Source organism: Citrus clementina, unplaced genomic scaffold, assembly GCF_000493195.1.
Source record: "Citrus clementina cultivar Clemenules unplaced genomic scaffold, Citrus_clementina_v1.0 scaffold_5, whole genome shotgun sequence".
Lineage (NCBI taxonomy): Eukaryota > Viridiplantae > Streptophyta > Magnoliopsida > Sapindales > Rutaceae > Citrus > Citrus x clementina.
The window spans coordinates 32,805,892-32,829,130 of NW_006262201.1; the positions used below are offsets into that span (position 1 = coordinate 32,805,892).

Sequence of the window (23,239 nt, forward strand, 5' to 3'; positions counted from 1 at the left end):
AGAGAGAAATGTTCAAGTCAGGAATTTTAAAGTGCAGGAAAGTACGGGAAACCTTTAAAACCGCATGGTTTTAAAGGCTTAAAACTGTAAGCCTTTAAAGCCGTGTGATTTTAAAGTTTTTCTGGACTTTCCCGTACTTTAAATTCCCTGACCAGAAAACTACTATATATATATATATATATATATTTGTATAATTTCAGCAAAGGTCCAGATCGCTCAAGGCCTAATTTCATCTCAAGGTTTGTCATTTTCCTCTTGATTGCCTTTCGTCATTGGTTTCTCATGTGACATTACTTTACTTTGTTCTTTGCTTATTGTAAATTTATTCACGGTTTCTACATTATAAGTTACGGTCTTTGTTTACTTTTATTAAAAATTATGGTATATGAATAATAATAATAATAATAATAATATTGGCTTGTTTGCGTAATTGTCTTCGATATTGACTGTATTTACAAGATTCTCTGTGACATATTTCTTATTGTGATTGTTTAATTAGTCTCGATTGCAATTTTTACAAGATTTGATGAATGTTAAAATTTAAGTACCAATTTAAATTTGTACACCAAGTGTTTGTTATAATGCCATGTGTTATCTTCAATAGATTTTTTTTTTCTTTAACACGTAGTATAAGCCTGATAATATTTTTCAATTTCTTTCCAAGATGCAGTTTTTGATAAAGAATAAAACAAATGATTGAGACTGTTTCGATGCTAATTTTTCAAATTAGCGCATATTATGCTACTTCATCTCAAGCAACCTATGATGATAGCTAATATTGATGCAATATTCTGTCATGCCTGCGGATTCAACTTGCTAAGATTTTGGTTATGCCTTCAGGTTCAAGCATTGTTGCTGATTATGTGAGCTGTTGAGATTTTAGTATTGAGCATGGCTGCTTTAGATTCAATTTGAGCAAATGTAATTGTTTCCTTTTAAAAAAAAATTACATTTTCAGAAACTGTTATAAAGATTGTCAGCAGTATTATTTCGTATTAATGTCAACTTCTCATTTACATATCTTAACTAAAGCTTTAATTTCTTTTAATTTCTCCATCCTTCAGGGGAGGATTTGATGATTTGCTATTGTGTGAGAAGAAAGCCAAGAAGCAGATGTAGAGGGTTGTTATTGTTTGGGAATTATTTTTCAGTGGGGACAATTTCATAAAAGTAATTTAATAATGGATCAATTTTATAAATTTTCTTTTGTAGTCAGGGCGAACTAATATGTTACAATTCAAAATATTAGCGAAACGATTTTCTTCTCTCTCTCAAATCATGCTCACCACTCTCAATCGAAAAAACATAGTCCTCTGCTCTGACTTCTCAGTTCTCACCCTTAATAACACAGTTCTTTTTTTGTACTCCATCGAAAATTCATAAAATAATGATAATGAGACTATTATTGAATATTTTTAAAATATGAAAAAGCATTGAGAACAAGTGTAAGAATATTTTTACTGATATCAATGAGTATTAAACTTTAAACAATTATTTTCACTAATTCTTTTATTATAATATTGTCCCCAATGAATTAATTTCCTGGATCACCTCTATTTGAATTTTATTTTTTTACTATTTTTTTCTCATTGTTAAATTTTCACATATGTATCTTTCAAGTACAAAATCCCTTTTTTTCTCTTTTTTTTTTCTTAATCTTGTTTAATAAGAACTGAAGTTAATCTTAAATGTTAATTGTTCGTTTTGACAAACATAGTTCTATGTGTATGTGACTTTTAATTTCTGTTATTCCCTTTTTTCAGATGTAACCTTGAACATTATTATAACATAGTGTGGTTTTTTCTTATATTAAAAGTTTGGAGGTGGTCAAATGGGTAAATTTTCCAATAATTTTCCAACGTGTCTATGAATCTTGTGTCGGCTCTTCATAATCTTTATCAAATTCTCAATAATTTTTATCTTATCTGATATAATATTAAAAGCTTGAACTCCTATAGAACTCTCGATGAATTTCTTTCTATTTCTTGGAGTTCACTTATACGTGACAGATGTAAAATTTAAACCCTAATATCAATGAAAATACGTATTATCCCAAGTAATTAAATGGGACCGTTTTGCTAGGAAACAGACAAGAAACGACAGTGAATACATTTTACACCAAATTTCTTAAAAAGAAATTGATAAAATAGGATGCCTGCGTTCCAAGAGTGCTTTCTTAAAAATAGATACACAAAAATATTTTAAAGTGTTTTTATAAGGGGAAAAAAAACTTATTAATATGATGCATGCATTTCAAGAGTGTGCTTTCTTATAAATTGTTGTTATGAAAATAATAATAATAATAATAAATTAAGATTTGAATTTGAATGACTAATTAATTAATTAAACTAGTAGTAGGTAAACCCATGTTATTAATTTTTTTTAATTTTATATTATAAGTTCTGATTACATTCCTCAAATCTGTTGAAAGTTATGCACTTAACACATCTGAAGAAAAATTGAGTTTGATATATTGATTGATTGCACAAATATGGTCTATATAGAGTAGACGGACCCCGTTGGGAGACATTTTGATATGAGGGTCTGAGGATGGGTTTGTGTTTTCCAATTGAGTTTGATTATATTGATTCACAAATATTCATGTCTTGTTTTTGGTTGGTGCATACTTTTAATTAGGGATGGCAATGGATTGGATCTGATCCAAGATTCATGTGATCCAAATCCAATCGGATCGGATTTGAATCGGTTTAAAATGGATTTGGATCGGATTTGGATATCCATGTGCGGATCTAAGACGGATCTAGAGCAGATCTAAATCTATCTTAATATCTAAATCCATATCCATATCCACTCATCTTTTAATTTTATTTTATTTTAAATGTTTCTTAACAATTGTGAAATTATAATGATAATAAATTTTATTCATAACATATTAGTAGTATTTACTATCCATTTAAACTCTCAAAACTTAAATGTTAGTTTTGTAAATTTAAAGGTCAGCCAGCCCCAAAGCATGTACATGCAATATTCAAATTGCAAGTCAAGTAATATAACCTGGCAATTTATTTTATTATATTGGCCAAATAATTTTTAAGAAATATAGTTATTCATATATTTAATCAAATATGGTCATAATAAAAATAATAAAGGACTGAATATAAATCATATTTAATTTATATGTCATTATCTAATGTTGTAGGAATGATGGTAGGTGTATCGTGGATATTAGAATGATGAAGGAGACAATAGAATATTAGATTGGTCTTACTCCTGCAATTACTTCGGAATGATATTTTATTATCTTTCTTATTTGTTGTTTTGGTGTAAAAGTATAAGCTACAATATTTATTATATTTTTGAGAAAATTATATAATTTATTTGTTATCAATACATTTTAGCCTTCAATTTTCAATCTAAAAAATTATTACTTTTTTATTACTGAATTTTAGAATTCATGACGGATCTAGAGCAGATTTGGATTTTAATTTTTTTTTTCGGATTTGGAGCAGATATAGATATTTATTTCTTTTTTGGATCTGGATATGAAGCGAAAAATATGGATTCATGACGGATCTGGAGCAGATACGGATCTTAATTTTTATTATGGATTTGGATTTGGAGCAAAGTAGATCCAATCCATATCTATACCATTGCCATCCCTACTTTTAATGACTTTGTTTTGCGGTTCTTGTGTTGTATGTACATATTGTTTCCTTTTCTGTCACTATATTCTTACAAGGACTTTTTTGATAGAATAAAATTATGTCAGTAACATGGTCTGTGACAAAAATTATTCTGTAAAAAAAAAAAAACTCAATTTTGTAGTGGTTCCAAATAATGGTTTAGTTTCTTTCCTCCTCGTTTTGTCAATAATTGATTCTATTCCTGGTTAAAACAAGTTCTTTACTTCTCTAAAAATGTGCATAATTTCCCCACTTATAGAAGTGTCAAGATATTTTTGACTTTCTTTTTTTTTAAGGACTAATACTAATTTATTGTTTGGTTGTAAGTACTAGAAATCAAACAGGAGAAAATAATTGAGTTTTTTTTGTTAACTTAAAAATACGTATTATAAATGTTACTTATACAAATGCATATTACTATTCAAAATAATAAAAATTTTGCATTGGAAACAATTTTGAAAAAAAAATAAAAGTTTTTAATGGAGAAAGGAATTGTGGAGGGAAAGTTTGATAGAAGATGCACACTAGCTAGTTTTGGAATTATACCGTCAGGCGTCAATCATTTTATAAAAAAAAATGGAAATAATTTGATCAGCCACCAGAGTTTTACTTCAGTGATTTTCTCAATACGACGTACGGTCCTCAAAACCTTATCATGATGCTTGTATATTCTAAGCTTCATGACATCATATTAAAAACGTATTGCTAAGGTAATTTGAAATTCGTTTTATCCAATGAATGTTACATTTACTGGTATGTTTAATATTTTGTTTTGGTTAAAAATTTTGCTATCTAACAGCTAATAACTGAATTTGACTCATTTTTATGTAAATTTTATAGACCCACCGATTCACCATTTTTTTTAATGTTATGATCATTGTAGGCATGTTATATTTTAAATTATGACTCCATGCGAAATCAAAATTTAAATTTCACCATCTTTTATAGGATTAGATTATGATAATCAAATAACACAATAAACAAACACAAGGTAAAAAAATTTACATGGTTCGACATATTAATTAATATGCCTACATCCACGGATGATGATATTAATTAATGAAAAAGTGTATAAATAACAATAAGCTCTCATGTGCGCCAAAAAGAAAAAAAAAAGAAACACCAAAATCAACACTCAAAATCAATCAATCCCCAGCAGTTTGGCCTCACAAGAGCTCTCTCTGTGTTGTGCTTTCCCTCATTCATTCTCTTTACAAATACAAGGCTCGCAAAAAAACAAACCGAATTACTAAAAACATACATAACAGATTAAAAAAGCACGCGCCGCGCCCGTCCCCCAATTCCTGATTTGCGACGCTGAAAAATATCGCTTTCCCCAAAAAAAAAAACAAATGAATCAGTTACACAAATATATCTAATTTTAAATTAATGAAGAAGAGTAGAGAGAGAGCAAACGAGAAGGAAAGCGTATACAAATTATAATTACTAACCAGAGTTATTAGCACCATTACATATATATATCCCTGCTGAATTCCCCCTCCTCTGTTCACCATTCGTTTCTAAAATGGATTAAAAAATAACTACTAATTAATTTTAATTAAAATAGAGTGAGACACGCAATGCATGCAGGAGATCTAGAAATAAATTACCCGTCGCGGTGGCCGTGGGTGATTGTAATTGACTAATTGCAGCCGCGCGCTTTCAGGCAATGGAGATTTTGGGAATGTGGCGTATCTTAGGCCAGTCGTCTCCTGTCTCCTCTCTGTAACGTTCTTGTAAAATAGGACATTCCCCAAAAATCTCCAAATTCTGGAGCGTTGACTTCTGAAGAAGGTGATCGGGCAGTGCTTTTAATTTAGGGCATCTCAAAATAGTCAACCTAGAAAGACGCGGCATGATTATGATTTCTCCCTTCATTGCAGTCCCGAAATCCCACTCTTCCAATTCTTTTATAAAACGAAATTCCAGCTCTTTCAATTTGGGAAAGGCAATAACTGAGGAGCCATCCGTATCACTTTCTACCCCCAGAAATTCGTTACCCACTCTTTTCACACCCAACATTCCGCCAATAAGAAGACCTTCAAGGGATGGCAATTTTCCCAAAGGAGGCAAATGCTCGCAATTTCTCCACCAGAAGAGAGATAAATCCTTTAAGTTGGTTAACGACATGAACCAATTTATGGGGACAACATTCCTCCTCCCTCTGTATCCATTTATCCGTAATTTCTTTAAATTAGGAGGTGGTCCCAAGGCTTCAAGAAGCCGTTCATCTTCATCCTCCTCATTCTCCCTCCTCCCAGCTAGTTCTTCATCTCCATCTCTTAAATGATCAAAATAAAGTTCCAACTCAACGAGATATTTCTTTTTCTCAAGTTCAGCCCTTCTAGCCTCCCCCGCATCTGACACACCACCCAGCCCACGTATACTACATTGTCGAAGGAGGTTAAGCTTTTTAAGAGACCCAAGGCTACATGCTCTATCATACCCTCCCCCCACAACAAACTTTGTCACATCCCGAAGACTGATTAATTCCCCAATCCCTACCGGCAAGTATCTTAAACAATCAGTGTCTTCATTGTGTAAATACATCAGCTTTCTTAACTTCCCAATCCCTCGAGGTAATTCTCTAAGATTTTCACATTCATCAACATTTAAACGTTCTAAATTATATAACTCACACAACGTCTCGGGTAATTTTTCTATCTTCTTTTGACCTTTCAAATTAAGGTATTTCAAATGTAACAATTTTTCTATATTTGTTGGAATTTCCTTGATGTCATTCACACTTGACTGCCTATCACCCGCCTTTAATTTTAATGCCCTTAAACAAGTTAATTTATCAAATAATTGAGGCAGGACTTCACTAGACCATGAATATTCATCACTTTTAACTAAGAGGCTACGCAATCCTCGCAATCCTTTAACATTACCCCAAATGGAGATCGGAACCGAAGCCCCCCTACGTAGAGTTAACAGTAAATGAAGGATTTTTTTCTCCCCAAAAGAGCTAATAGCTAACTCTTCACCACTATGAATTTCTACTGTTAAACATTTATTACTACATAAATATTGGGCAAAGTCGTGCACGATATCGTGCATTTTGCAATTAGAGATTTCACCATCATCACCTTTGTCAAAATCCTGAAAGAATGAACGGTTAGCTAAGATGTTGAAATACTCATCACCAATATCCTCCATCTCGTTGCCTCCTTTCTCACTAAGATAACCTTGTGCCATCCATAGTTCAATTAACTTATGCTTCCGTATTTCATAGTCTTTCGGAAAGACGGCACAATATGAGAAACAACACTTTACCTTGGAGGGTAATTCTTTGTAACTCAACAATAGAGGGGCTAAAAGGCCTTTCTCAATTGCTTCTAGTTCCCATATCTCACTCTCTAAGATATTTTGCCATTCTTTTTCAGTGTTTTTAGACCGCAAGAGACTAGCAATTGTCTTTGCAGCTAAAGGTAAGCCCTTGCACTTTTTTACAATTTCTCTACCAATTTTTTCTAAATTTTCACATTTTCCTATGGTCTTACCAGAAATTGCCAACGACTGAAACACCGACCAGCATTCCATTTCAGACAATACATTGACAGAGATAACATGAGTTGATCCCATAATACGGGCAACTGTTTCTTTACGTGTGGTAATTAAAATTTTACTTCCATGGAGACCATTCTTTAAACATTTGTAGAATGGTTCCCAGTTATAGTAATCTTCATTCCACACGTCGTCTAAGACAAGAAGAAATTTCTTCCCGGCAACACATTCTTGAATATGTTGCATGAGAGATTGAAACTCTACAAGGTCTTTGGCAGAACCTGGCTTTAGAGACTCAATGATTGCTCTGGCGATCCTGAACTCATCAAATGGCTCTGACACACAGACCCATGTTCTTTTGTCAAAATTTCTTTCAACATCACCGTTGTTGTAGGCAAATTGAGCAAGAGTTGTTTTGCCTATGCCCCCCATCCCAACAAGTGAGATGATAGAGGGGCCTTTCTGTTCTTTACTACTCTCACATAACAACCTATTAACGAGTTCGTTCTTCTCTTTTTCTCTACCAAATATCTCGGACTCATCAATTGAGGAGATGCTTGGCACTCGTTGATCCGCTCTCTCATTAGTAACATTCACAACAAAACCAAATATGTCTTTCTGTTTGGCAATATCATCAAGAGTTTCGTTGATTTCTTTTATCTTCAGAGCAATGTCACGACGTAAGACAAGTGGTTTGCAGGCAAAGCAAGATGCAGTAGGAAAGAAGGAACATACCTTCTTGTTAGGAACGAGAGCATCATTCTCGTGATCATCCACTCCGTCGATTTGCAGTTTGAGCCTTGCAGTGTTCCACTCACCCAACACGTCTTCCATGTCGTAACATGCGTCTCTGAGTTGATCGAGCCAGAGTCTGACAGTTTCCTCCTTCACTTGCCTTTTCTCAGCATCATGGAGCACAGCTCGAATGGCTCGGAGATTGCTGGTCAGCTTCTTCGCTTCCTTTCCGACACCCGTTACTAGCCTCACTTGTTCCTTCGCCTCTTCAACAGCCATTGAAGTCAGCTGCTCCAAGATAGGGGAAAGGATCGCATCAACCATGGTGAAAAAGAAAAAAGAGAGAGAGAAGAAATTGATGGTGAATTGTTGCAAAAGTAAGTAGCTAATGCTGAAAGAAATGAAGGAGCTGATAAAGTGGTGAAAATGTTGCCGTATTCTTTCAATTCTTATAGTACTGCAAGCAAAATTCTAATTTAGAAATATTTCATTTCAGCCCCTTGTGAAAGAAGCTACTGTTATTATTATTACTTTTTTTTTTTTTAATACCAGCAAAGAGTGAAAATGACGTACAGTTATGGACAGGAAATAATATATTGTTAGGTCCTACATCGGCGATTCACGCGATATATGAAACTGACAAAGTTTTCCCTGATCACTTTTTAAATAATTGAACAAGTTGTTGGATAATATTTGTGATCGTGTCGTCATATTGAGATTTGGAAATATTTGCTTTATATGTGTATTATTAGCTTAGAAATACCTTGACCATCTCTTTCTTATTTCCTTCTTCTTCTTTTTTTTTTTAAATTTGACTCGTTTGCATAATTAGTTGAAAGGAAAGAATGAACATACTAATAAACTAGGAAAACGCTGCCACATAATATTTTAAGATTCATATCAAACCACTTTATTTTAGTTTTGTCATTTTAGCAGATGTCTGATAGTGGGAGTTTAGAGTTTAATCTCTAACTTTGCTTGTGAAGTGTGAAAAATCAAATAATCTGTTCAACTTGTTTTTCAACAAAAATAGATAACAATTCATCATCACTTATTTCTCATTATGTATAAAATGATCAATCTAGAGCTGGATATTCGCATATTTTTCTATTTCTAATCATTTCAAAATATAATATGAACTTTAAAAAAAAATCAAATTGTAATAAAGTGACATAAATATTAAAAAATGAAAATAAAAAGTCAAAAATGTAATGCGGAAAAAAGACAAAACCTTTTGTTTGCTCTATTCATGGCATCTAAATATGAGAAATGATGGGTTGATTGTCATTGTGAACAACCATATAATTGCAACACGTGAATACCATCAAAGTTATAATAATTCATGGACCCATGCATCTGTATTTCTAATTATTCCGTGTAGAAGGCTAAAGTTTAAACAATAATATTGTTTTAAATATCTCAATAACAACATGTCCAACAAATCAGTTTGACATGACATAATTTTAGTCATAACGACTTTGTTATAACTGAAACATTATTGGGAAATTAATGAAGAGTACTAAATGAAACAACGATGAGAAAGCTTAATTAAGCCAAACAATTTTGATTATTAACTCTCTAGTCTCTCTTGCACCATTCCAGTAATCCTCTGATCGATCACACAATCTAATGCATAATCTATTCATTTAATTAATCAATTTGAATATATATATATAAGTGGTGGGATCTAGATCTACTGCATGAATTTTAAAGGAACTATAAATTATTTAACAAAATCTTATTTTAAAACGATTGTGCGGGACACAGCACATGGCAACCCGGGCTTTATCTCTTTTCACTATTCATATACGTAGTGGCAGACATCGGTGGCCAATTAAGGGATGAACACAACCAACCACTCCACCAAGTAAATCTTGACGCGTGTGCTTTTATGTCCAATTATTCTACTGTCTTTTTCTAATGACTTTTATCGCAGAAGTAATTAATTCTGAAAGAAATGAAGGAGCTAATAATGTCGTGAAAGTGCTGCCACATTCTTCCAATTCTTATGCTGCAAGCAAAGCTCCAATTTACAAATATTTCATTTCAAAATAAGTTATTGTTATTATTATCTTTCTAAATACTTACTGGTCAAATCCAATCATAGTTATTAATTTATTAAGCCCACGACCTGATAAATAATTTATTAAAAGAACACCATGTGTAAAAATTTAATGATTGTATAAATAATTCGGTAACAGAATTCTTTTCACCCGTTATTAATTGCTTGCAGATGACTTACTGAAATTACAAATACGTTAAACATTGTTTGACTGTGAAGTGATGAAAAATCAAATAATCTTTACTATTAGTTTTGCAATAATAATAAACAACAAATCATAGTTACTTATTTCTTATTTATTATGCATAAATTGATCTATCCAGAGATGGATATTTACATATTCTTCTATTTCTAATCATTTTGAAATTTAATAGAATTTTTTTTAAAAAAAATCAATTTGTAATAACGTGTCATAGATATTAAAAAATGAAAAGAGAAAGTCAAAATTGTAATGCTCAAAAAAGACAACTTTTTTTTTTCTTTTTCACGGCATATAAATATGTTGTTACAGGTAATGGAAATTTAGGCAGCGCTTATGTTACATTTGCTGCAAGTAACGGCCCGACAAAATGGATAGTTGGATTTGTCAATTTTTAGATCCAACGGCTGTAAAGAAATTTAACACAAAATCAGTTACAGGTATAGGTGGTAAAATGATTATTATAATAAAGGATGGGCAACCTGCCAATACGGTTTTGGAATTATGTACTTAAGGGGTTATTCGATAATGAAATTATAGAGGGAAAAGAAGAATTATGAGCGGATGCTCTGGGTACGCAAAAAATTCAAGAGGCAAAAAGTACAGTAATTAAGTTTTCAAAGAGGGGAAAATAAGAGTAGCACCAAACGATGTTATCAATTTCCTTGTTCAATTTTGCAGATTCACAAATTGATTGCGAGATTACTACTTAAATATTTAACTTGTCTTGTTTCACTGGATGGTGAGGCTTCTGCCACTGATGAGGCAAAGAAGAGAAACCATGTCTTGAGAAAGCTTGAGAAGCGTAAAAAAGATCGCACGCTTGACCCACATATTGAAGAGCAGTTTGCTAGTGGTCGTTTGTTAGCTTGCCTCTCATCTCCGCCTAGCCACTGTGGACGTGCTGATGGGTATGTGACCCCTTTTATTGCTTTTTAGTTTTCAAGATTTGCTGTAAGGCCCTAAAAATGGAAGTATTCAACATACACCATCATACCTGGACTTTCATGTTGTTGAGGCTGGATATATATATCCGTTCCTTTCCCTTGCCTCGTAATGGGTATTGGACAATTGGTAGAAGTCCTTTTTTTTTTTATGGCATTAAACACCTTAAGATTTGCTTTGGAGACCATCAAAGTTGTTCCTTGTTTTTGTTTATTTCCATGGTAGTTATTGGATAGATACAGGAGAACAAGACAGTATAATGGTAATATTTGCTTTCTTTTTTCTTGCATTGATGGGCTTTTTCATTTCCGACAGATACATCTTGGAGAAAGAGCTGGAATTCTACATAAAGAAGATACAGGGGTGCTGGTGCTGCTTAAATTTTTGTTTATTGAAACTCCATACTGGAATTTCTAGTCTTGCCTTGTGTTCTTATTTTTAGTCTTAATTAAGTTAAGAGAGTTGAGATGATATCAGCAGTTGAACCTGGATTTCTCACTTGTGTTATTGTTACATTTTGTTTTTGAATGTTACCAGTGCCTGTCTTAGAATTTCTTCCGTTCCTCTACGTTTTTCATGATTCTGTCTGCGTGATCAATGAATTTGGTAGTTAATGCCTTAATGGTTATTGCTTAAGGTTGATATATTAATTCCATACCGAAAATGAACCTGGTATATCTACGCATGTGCAATACAATAACACAACCATTTTAGGCACTAGTTATGGGCAAGGCCATCCCTAAATATACAAATAACTGGGTTAATGTATTTTGTTTGGAATTAGTTTCATGTAAAAATTATTTTCTAACATCTTTTCTATAACATTATTTTTGTTGGCCTGAAGTTTGTGTGAGAGGATTCTCTCTACATGGAATCTAGTTTCTCGACCTTTTCCCATTTGTGCACCATATGTTGTGGTAATAGATGAGCAAAAATCACGATCCGTGAATTTGCTATCACAAGAACAATCAAAGTATGTATCGAGGAACCAATAAAGTGTTGGCTCCACTGGCAATGGAGTCCTCCTTAAGTGGCTTGACTGAGTTTGCTCCTCAGTTTGAGTCGCAAGAAAATCGCCTTTGTTAGGAGAACCTGTGCCTCCCGGTTCGAGCGGAGACTTCTAATTTGAGCTGTGGTACGGACTTAAAGGTGCCTTCCACAGTTGGGGCCCTCCCCAGAATACCTCGTGGTTAAGACAAAAAAAAAAGTATGTATTGAGGAAGCTCATGGGGATGAACGAAAAGCAAGCCGTTGCAGCTTATTGAAATAACAAGCAACAGTAATTGGTTACTGAAACAAGAACATGTATTTCATAATTAATACACCATTTCTCTCTTAGGGAAAGCACGATACCATTTCTCTCTTAAGGAAGCGCAATTGCAATTGCGATCATATTTCGGTAACAAAAACCAAACCATGCATGATAAGCATATGATAAAAAGTAGAGAAACAGGGGCAGCTGCTATGTCTAAGAGTCATTTCATCATACATATGGAAGGCGATTTAACTGCAACCTGAGGTATCCGGTACAGTCAAGAAATCAAACATGGGTAATCAAGTTTTATATCACATATATACACTACCCTCACATAAATTACATTTCTTTACTCTAATAATAATAATAAAAAAAAAATCGAATAACGAAACAAATTATAAAATTTTCGAAACACTCCCTCACATCTGAAACCGTAGCTCCCCGTCATTTCTCTATGTAGTAATAGTAGGCAGAACTCTGAAATAATTTGTTTTTTCCCCCATTTTTTCAGCTTTTATTCAATAATTTCCGTTATAAAATTGTTTGAATATTTCACAGATTAAGTTTCAGAGGGGAGCTATTGCTTCCTTCAATAAACGGATAATGAGATTATGGATTCTAAAGTGTTGAAAGCCATATAATTTTTTTTTTAATTTCAAATTTTCTTTTTCTTTTCGAAATTTTCAGTGATATGCTTATCTAATCTTCAACCGGCTATTATCAGGAATGGATAGGATTGACTCTACCGTTGACACATTTTGCAACTGGTTTCAACATGTTTTTCATACTGCCCCTTACTGACACGTGCTTCTCTTATGTGAGTCAATTGATCACCTCACTTATGTTACTTACACCAAATGTAACATAAGCTTACCCTGGAATTTATACCCCACAAAGGGAATTTTCTTCCACAAATGATATGAGAATGTCGGGTGAAACATGTGAATGGGAAACTGCCTTACGATTGCAGCATGTGAACACTTGAATTTCTTTTTGACAGAGCACAATGATAACTTACAGGTACTGCAATATTGCATGAAGATTCCTGGAAGTAGCCTGCAGCTCAAATTAATAATTTTCTTTTGAACAAAACCAACCAACAATAATTTTCAAACCTGGAAGATACTCATTAAAAGATGGATCTTCATCATTTTTTTCCTCCCCACAACCCACCCACTAAAAACTTTATTCATTTAGTGTAACTTTTTAGTTTTGTTAGAAGATACTTAGAACTGCCGATATCTTCCAATTATTGTTTTAAAAATCTCAGTTGGCATGCCCAATTAACAAATCAATAGTCTTTGTTCGACATATTTAAAACAAAAAACAAAAAAATCACACATTGGTTTGATGAGAGATGAAAAGAAAAAGGAACACACTTACGATCATCATTGCAGACGATATACACCAAGTAAATCTTGAGACGTGCTTTTTCTAATTAGCCAACTTTTTTTTTTAGGGATAAAAAGAGACCGTCTCTTTTTCTTTTTCTTTTTTTCATTATTCATAGTGGGAGACAATGGTGGGGGCCTAGGGATGAAAGTAAAATTAAAAATTAAACGTGAATTATGTGGTAAAAGTATTTAAATTAGATAGTTGTAAGTTAAAAGTTATAATATTAAAGTGTTTGGTTAACATTAGTTGTTGTAACTTAAAATATATATTTATATAATTTTTCAGCTGTATAATAAAAAATTTATTATATTTTTAATAATTTTATTAAAATTATTATTTAAAATTTATATTCATTATATTATGAAGTTTTATTTTATAATTACATATTATGGGATGTAAAGGAGTTTGGGAGCTGTAGCCTTTAGTTGGCTTAGGGAGATGTTAAAGTTTTGAGAAATGCTTAGAAATTTATTTTATAATTTGTTTTAAAGTTTATTTTATAATTTATTTATAACGTATATAATACGCTCTCAATTTTATTACTATAAAGTTGAATCTATTTTATTTACTTTATAATTTTTTTATTCGGGTTCACTGACCGTGTACTCCAGCTAGATTCTAAAAACAAAAAATGAAAATATAGTCTAGAGAAATAACATCGAACAGACTCTTAACTTATCATCTTCACATCATCATTTTGAATTTCTTTAATTAATTCTTTTCATTTTACTCTTCAATAATAAATGTCACTTCAACTCGTGTGTGTACATAATATAGGATAGAAAAATAATGTCGAACAAACTCTAACATATCATCTTCGAATCATCTTTTTGAATTTCTTTAATTAATTCTTTTCATTTTACTCTTCATTAATAAATGTCACTTCAACTCGTGTGTGTATATATTCATACTATAGAAATTAAAAGTTTGAGTTTACTATTGTAGATGAAGTTATGTTTTAATTATTATTACTATTACTATTAATTAATTTATATTATTATTATTTTTTGTTAAGTTATTATCATTAACTATTACCTCTGATTTATTATTGTATTATTAACCACAACAAATAAATAATAATAATAATTTATTTGAGGACAAAAGTAAAATTATGAAATTTATAAGGTGGTAAAATAGAGAGTTCAAGGAATAGAAACTTAATTTCCTATCCCCTCATAGAAATCAAGTTTATGTTCTTTAATTCCCAAAAACACGAGCCCTATATGTTTCATTCCCATTTCTATCTATATTTAAGTAAGTAAACATCATCAATCATTTTCGTTTTGAATTATGATTTTTCAATCCAAAAAGTAGATGCCAGTAAAAGAGAGAGTTAAACTTGACTCACCCGCTTTTCTAATTGTTCTGATTTGTTGTATAATTTATTCTAAAGTTATTTTATAATTTATCTAAAACGTATATAACACGTTCTCAATTTTATTACTATAAACTTACGCTGTATTGTCTAGTCTTAGTAAGTAACGACTCAATTGGATGTGGGAGGATCCCTTCCGCTTTGACCAAAAAAACTGTTTCGAGGACAGTATTCTAACTCAACTCAAGTGCGGAACAAAGAAAGAAACGCTAAGAACGTTAATGAAAGTTAACATACAGAGCAAACTAGTCAAGAGCACACACAAGAGGAGAAATAATTAACACTATTATTTTACATGGTTGAGTTTCTCTAAGCCCACGTCCACGAAGACAGACACTTGGCTACATGCATGCATGCTTTATTAATTGACCAAGGAATTTACAAGGAAACTCTCTTTTCCAGAAGTTACAAGAGCCCTGACACTATTCCTCTCGAGGTCTAGTTCAAGTCGCCCAAGCCTCTCAAGCTCCCTTAAGAACTCTGCTTTCTTGCTGTTCAAGAAAGCGCCTGATTGGAATCACATGCTCCACGTGACATCTGGCATAACAAAATCTGCTGCCGTACCCGGCCAATTTATGATGCCACTTATGATACCCTTTCACGTCAGCTTCCCTTGCCCTGCGTCATCATAGGACCTTACATCTTGGAACCTACATGAAACCTGAATCTCTAACAGCCCATCATAAAAGATATTAGTTTTAAAATATGGAAATTACCAAAAATACCTGCGCATTTTGAAATTTGTCAAAAAATGAAGAGTAGAAAGCAATAGGAAAACGTAATTAACCAACCAATTTGATTCCTCTGATCGCTTTCATCTCAGGACTCTTTGTCTTCCCGTGCGTCTTCGATTCCACAGGACAATCTTGGATTGAATTTATACATCAGAAGAAAATATCAGTATGCCCAAAATAAAAAAAGGTGTCATATAGAAGTATTCTGTCGCAGACTTAACATATCTATCAAGTAAGTAATTAATAATTCCTAGTTTTAAAAGTAGAGCAATTGGATATCAAGTCCGTAAATTCAAGATATAATAACTCTTGACAATTATATATTCATATGCATGTTAGTAGCATGATGCTACCAATATTCGCACCTTTAGCATTCAAACACTTGATCATTGAAAGAATTTAAGAAAAATGTTGTTTGGTTACTGAGAAAATATCTCAACAAAATTTTCAGAGAACTTTCCGGAATTCTTGCCTTTATTTCACTTAATGAAAAATGTTACAATTACATTCAATTTATATTCGATGCTTTAGCATTACTATAACTAACTCAGAACATACTACACATGCTTAACTACAGCTCAATAGATACAGAGTAAGTCATAACAAACTTTTAACTACTTATGCTGAGGTGGCAACTGAGCTGTTATTCCGCTTAATCATCTGACGTCACCAACTTGTTGGTTTTCCTCAGCTCGAGCGTCTTCTTCCTTTCTGTACAATGAGCTTCTTTAACAACCACTGAAGCAGCCTTTCTCACCAACCTAGCTCCGACATTAATCTATAGAGTTATCAAGACCGACATTCGATGACGTAATCACATAAAGTTGCGCTTATGCCTACAAAATGGCTGAATAACTAACCAATTCGATTCCTTATTGCACCATTCCTGAATCCTGTCCTCTGATACTGTAGGCCTCTTCCCGTCTTCCATATCGCAAGACACTTCACCTAGCCCAAAACATACCGTTCTTGGCTTGAAAATGGAAAGTCTCGTGCAGTGCAGAAATCAGAGGAATTAACCCACTTATGACCATCGTGTGTGTATATAGTAGACGATGTAATTAGATATCTAATGAGTGTTTAAGATATTACAGATTAAAATGTTGCATACTCTGGACATTAACATAACATAAAATTTGATCCACAATTTACTCAATTTCTGAGTTAGCTTACCAAAAGTATTGTAGCAGAAATAACCAAATCAACCCAGGTCCTTATATGGAGCCCCTGCGCGTCAATTAAAGTAAAAGCTCGATCCTCTGTTATCCGAAATGGTCAAACAAACATTAAACCAAAATGTTGAAGTCTCTTTCTTTTGCAATTCTAGCTCTAACTGATGAGATTGATCGAAAAGAATAACCAACATTAAGATTAATTTTTATTTCCATTTCTAGGAAATGGAGAATTAAATGGAATTCTCTCAGTAAAGCTCACCAATATCTGTCTCCGTCATCACATAGATATATCAGACTAGCTATCTAATCCTTTTATTTTATTTTTTTCCTTTTTCATTCAACAGCTTCAGCATATAACAAGAAAGCTTGGGCTCCTACAATGTTTAGGCCTCATCACGATTAAGTACTCGTACGGTGGCGCAAGTAGCAGGCCTGGCGCCACTCTGGATCTGCTAGAGAAAAAAATTTTACACATGCGCCCTGAAAATCTGTTACATAAATTATGTCCTAATAATCAGCAATAATTCAAAGATGCGGATAAAAAAAACACTATAATGTACAAACATACACCTTGTTTATATTTTTTGTATCACATGAGACATAAACTCCTCAAGAGTCAAGTCCGACATTTAATTCAACCCATAAACTTGTGCTTGTAGCCCGCATAAATGGTTAAACAAATATTATATTTTCGACTTGAAGATTGGATTACAAATATATAATAGGAAAGTAAAATGGAGGAGGAGAAAGAAATTACCTGTAGTAGTTGAGAAATTACTGCCAAAAATAAACTTACCCGTAGGAATTTTATTTGGTTAGTAATTGAGAAAGAAATTACCTTAGGTGATGACTGAAAGGAATTTAGATCTATCAAAAATAGATGTAAGCAATTAAAAACTAAAAATTAATTACTTAATTAATTTTTTCAGAAGTGCTGTTCATTGTTACTGTTTACGGTTCTGTTCACCACAACTGTTTACAGTTACTTTACAATTATTGTTTATCCACATAAAAAATATTAATTTTCCAAAAACACAATAAAATGCCGAAAATAAATTATACAGAAATTTTTACGTGGTTCGTATTAATCAATCCTACATCCACGTGGGCACGCCAAGATGAAAAACAATCACTAAGTTGAGATGTTACAACTTATGGATTTACCAAACTTAAGACTCTCACTTACAGTTTATCACCATACAGTTTACTCAACCTTAGACTGAATCTGCTTCTCTTAAATAATTGCTACCCCTCTTGATCCACGATCCTCAAGGCACTTTGCAAAGTGATCAATAGCAATTCTTCAATTCTTCAACGTCTAGTGATCCAAGATTGACATAGAGTCTCAACAGAGATAAAAAGAAGATAATAAAACAAATCAACACAACATGGTGCGCCAAATTCGGATTCTCTGGGGAGGAGGCCGAATTTTGTTTCTCTACTTTATACTTTGTGTTGTGCCTGTCTTCAATTGTGAAATACCTCTATTTATATAGGCAATAGGGTTTCACCAAAATAGCAAGTTTGAAAAAACTTAGATACTTTCCAAATAAGAGTTTGTTTCCTCTTATAATTCCTATGAATCTGAATAGGAATAAATATGATCTTCTTGCATTACTTGTCTCCGAAGAAATATCTAGAGCATTTAATGACTTCTTGTTTGAACCAACTTCTTGCTCTAAATAGATCTCATGCACTAATAATAGAATCCCACCATTAATTGACTTGCTAAAATAGACATTTAATTAAATTAGGAAACAAATATTCCTAATAAATTGGAATCTCACTAAATTAGGAAATTAATAAATTAATCCCTATTACAAGATATGCAATAAATAAACTTCCAATTTAACTAGAACTTAACAATGGTGACGGTACTCGTTTTAAAAATCCTCAAGGTTCGAATTTGACATATTGGTGATTGATTAGGATGCTGGGAATGTGGCATATCTTGGGGCAGTCCTCTCCTGTTTCCTTTATGTGATGCTCTTCTAAAACAGAACACGAACTAATACCTGAATCCTGCAGTGTTGTTTGTTGTGCGCAGAATGCGAAATCAAACGCACCAAATAATCATAGAAAAATAAAGGACACAAAATTTAACTCAGATACTATCTATGAATAATATAACTCAGTACCTCACTTCATGCAAGCTTTGATATATTATTCCTTCTATCTATTTATCCACTGCTAATTGTTTTATAAAAAATTTGGTGCACTGAAGTGAACCCAATAACTCCTAGCTAGAAGCAACAATGTCCAATTAAGCCGCTGATACAATCAATCAAACAATAAGGAAAGGATCAACAACACAAAAAGCACACGCAAGGCACAAAGATTTACATGATATATCCACAGGTGGCGATGCTGGTATCCACTATACGTGTGATGAAAACAAGTGTATATATATAAAGAACACCACCTGTCTCCTCACAATAAGCCCCTAGAATACAAGCGCAAATAAAAATAAGCCCATTCCTGCTCTGCTCTGCCCTCATGTACGTAACTCCTCTGCTAAGAAATATTGCCTTAAAATATCCGTAGCATATGCATGGATGACCAGCAAATCAGTTAAGACATATAAAATTACCATCCACACAGGAAATCAGCAAATCAGTGGTTTCAGGAATTTGTAATTGAACATCAGAATATGAAGGGTACAGAGCAATGGGAAAAAGTAATTAACTAACCAAAGAATTTAAAATCCAAATAAGATAATTAACGTATGAAAGCTGGGTTGAAGCCCACCTTAGAGCCCCTGTCTATGAAGGCCAATAAATCTCCTGTTATCTGTTTGCTTAGATCTTTATGTATTCCTATACACTTTTTACTCTACTCTGTTGTTCAACCTTCCTTGGCTTTATGTATCTATTTTATGTGTATTGAGAAGGCTAGTTACTAGGTGTCAACTCTTCTCTTTAAAAGATAAAGTTTTGAGAAAAGGAAAGAAAGACACCCACTGCCAGCTACCTTGTCATATGTTGCATACCAAAATTGGATATTAATTATGGTCACTGTATTCAACCTGCTAACCAAATTCAAAAAAATTAGTCTTCCCGATTGAGTAAGTGAGCCCTGAAAAGACATTACCCAGCTTAAAAGCCAAATGAATGTAGACTTGTGATTGGTGTAATTGGTTTTAAAGAAATTAGTATGCATCCCCACTGAAAGCCAGTAAATAGAGTTGAAGAAGATGCTAATGTGCCACAGCTAACATAAGCATAATTTGATCAGCCGAATGACTACCAAATGAAAAAGCAACATAAACTTAACAGAACTGTTAGGATTAATCGAAGACACATATATTTGTGCCAATTTTCACACCTTTAGCATTCAAACCTTGCTCTAGAACAACTGCTGTGGTCCGATGCTGCAGGCAAAAAATTTGACCTACGAAGCAGCCTCACTCACCAACCTAGCCCCAAATAAATTTTTTGAAATGCCTTGAAAACCTTAACATTATATCCAAATAAACATAACTTGTGTTTGTGACGTAATGAGATTGCAGTGCATTCGTAGAGTGTACACTTATCTGCCATTTCGGAACAATTTTTTTTTACTTCTCTTAAAATTTGCATAAGAAATAGCAATATGGACAAGTACCTACTTATGAAAGTGTTAAGATATTTTTACATTTCTTCTTTTTCTTTCAAGGAGTAAAAGTAATTATTCATTTTGTTGATGCCCATTTACTCTATAAATGCCATCATGACCACTGAGATATGTTCATGAATAAGCATCTACCATCAGATCGATTCGAAAACGGAAAGGAATAGAGAAATAAAAGGTGAAACAAATGAAATAATTAAGGAGAGGAACGAGATTCTGTTGTCTGGTTATAACTGGAAATCAAGCATGAAAAAGGAATTGATTTTTCTTTTTTGGTTGACAGAATACACTTTCAACTATAAGAAAAAAAAGAAAATTTGAATTTGATATTTAACAGAAAATTCAAATAAAATCAAATTCATTTGTAATTTAAGTTCATTTCATTCTTAAAATTTGACATATAGAATAAAATTTATAACTGTTTCAAATACAAAAACATATTAATATTCAAAATAATAAAATTTTCATGGCAAAAAGTTAAAAATAAAAAATAAAACGGTTTGATGGAGAATGGAATTGAGCAGGGAAAGTTTGATGGAAGATGCACACACCAGTTGTGGAATTATACTGTTAGTCATTTTATTAAAAAAATAAAATAAAAATAAAAATCACCTCGTTGAAAGATTATTTGCTACGATTAAAAATTTTATTTGGTGAGCAAAACGACGTACGGTCCTCAAAAACCTCATGATGATGCATGTATATTCTAAGCTTCATGACATCATAATAAAAATGTTTTGCGAAGGTAACTGGAAATTTGTTTTATTCAATGAATGGTACATTTACTGGTATGTTTAATAGTTTGTGGGTAATTGTTTATTTTCTTTTGGTTGAAAATTTTGCCATCTCACAAACTAACAACTAAATTTGACTCCTTTTTATATAAATTTTATAGGCCCGCCGATTCACCAATTTTATTTTATAATCCTTGTATGTTTGTTATCTTTAAATTATGACCCCAAGTACCAAAATTCCAATATCACGGTCTTTTATAAGGTTTGGTTATGATAATTAATTAATACGATAAATACAAACAAGGCACAAATTAAAATTTATATGGTTCGGCATATTAATTAATATGCCTACATCCACGGATGGTGATACCGAAAATCCACCACATGATGAAAAAGTGTACAAACAATAATGAAAATATTGCTTTCCCAACAAATTAATCAGTTAGACGAATATATCCTAATTATAATGGTTTTATGACATACATACATATCAAATTCATGACTTGTATTTTGCACTGTTGCAGAGCAATGAGCAGGCTACAATACGTTCACTTGTTGAACTCGACCCTCAGAGCGACGGAGAGGACCATTTGCTGTATCCTCGAAGACTACCAGAAGGAGGATGGTGTGTGTGGAAGTACCAGAAGTTCTACAATATTGGAAATGGTTCAGCCGTGATCATTGGGAAAATTAAAAAACCGAATAAGTAATATAATAATTATAAAACCAGTCGGTTCGATTTTTTATTTTAAAAAAATTAAAAAACTGAACCGATTATCAAATAAACCGAATAACAACCGGAATCCCTAAAGTGAATAAAGTCTAAACACTCTAAACTAAATTGTGACCACTTCTTCTGAGTTCTGATCATCAACCTAAATCGTGACCACTTCTGAGTTCTGATCTTCAGCTGAAACTGAAATCGTGACCTTCAGCCGCTGAAGTCTCGTCCCCGTTGCTCGTCGCCGCCACTGCTCGTCGCTGCTGCTTATCGCTGCTGCTCGTCGCTGCTGCCCATCGTTGTTGCTCGTCGCCGAGTCTCCGCCACTGTTACCACGTGCTGCAGCCGCTGTCAGCTGCTGCTGCTGCCACTGTCACCAACAACTCTCAGCAGAACAAGGTTTTATGAATTTAAAAAGCTATAGCTATAATATTTTGTTATCATTGGGGCCATATAAATTCGTGAGAATCCCAGAAATTGCATTGAATTTTTACTGAATCTGATAAGCCCGGCATATCTTAATCCCAGCTATTTTGGCTATAGCGTACCATTCATTCGTTAGCTCCAAGGGCCCATCAACAGGCGTTTTCGGGAATCGGCTGCGGGGCGAATTTGGGGTAAATGCAAGAGGATAAAAAAAAGCTATAGCCAAAATAGCCAAGAGGATCCCAAGGGCCCCGTCAATAAGAATTTGCAGACTTGCATAAATAAATTATGTATGATGCTATAAATGATGCCCATTAGCCAGACTTGCATTCTCAGCAATTCTTCTCCATTTCTTAATCCTTTTATCCATATGCTTTGTTAATGCACAATACTGTTGAATAAACTTTGTATTCCTTTTATCAGTTTGTTTGAGATTAAAATTGGAGGTAATAAAATGTTGTTTTGATTTCAATTGAGATGTATTTAGCTTGAAACATTGACTTCATGAAACTAATTTTGACACTTGATTTTCTGATCGAATTTATGATTATAATTGGTGAGGATGATTTGAATTTAATTGCATGCCATCAGCCAGGCCAGTGTTGGAATGTCATAATATTTTTTATTTGTAATCCCCAAGATTTTTTATTTGTTGCTTCTGTTGTATTGATTTGTTGTTGTAGAATGGAAAACTATGATGAGGAGGAAGTGCAAGAGGTGGAG

General features: G+C 33.0%; 1 protein-coding gene and 1 long non-coding RNA gene across 2 annotated transcripts; one reads left to right on the top strand and one right to left on the bottom strand.

Annotated features, from left to right (window-relative positions):
• Nucleotides 1-5,040: 5,040 nt before the first annotated feature.
• On the bottom strand, nucleotides 5,041-8,396 carry LOC112098174 (putative disease resistance protein RGA3). Its single transcript, XM_024183816.1, has 2 exons — nucleotides 5,255-8,396; nucleotides 5,041-5,164 (listed from the first exon to the last, which is right to left on the bottom strand). The coding sequence occupies exon 1, from the start codon at nucleotides 8,208-8,210 to the stop codon at nucleotides 5,307-5,309; it is 2,904 nt and encodes a 967-aa protein (XP_024039584.1). The 5' UTR covers nucleotides 8,211-8,396; the 3' UTR covers nucleotides 5,041-5,164; nucleotides 5,255-5,306.
• Nucleotides 8,397-10,703: 2,307 nt separating this feature from the next.
• On the top strand, nucleotides 10,704-11,621 carry LOC18042106. Its single transcript, XR_002905542.1, has 2 exons — nucleotides 10,704-11,058; nucleotides 11,408-11,621. It is a non-coding gene; the product is annotated as an uncharacterized LOC18042106 (long non-coding RNA).
• Nucleotides 11,622-23,239: the final 11,618 nt, after the last annotated feature.

Bases quoted from the DNA above. Each gene is read 5' to 3' on its own strand.
- LOC112098174 (XM_024183816.1), bottom strand. From the start codon at position 8,210: ATGGTTGATGCGATCCTTTCCCCTATCTTGGAGCAGCTGACTTCAATG.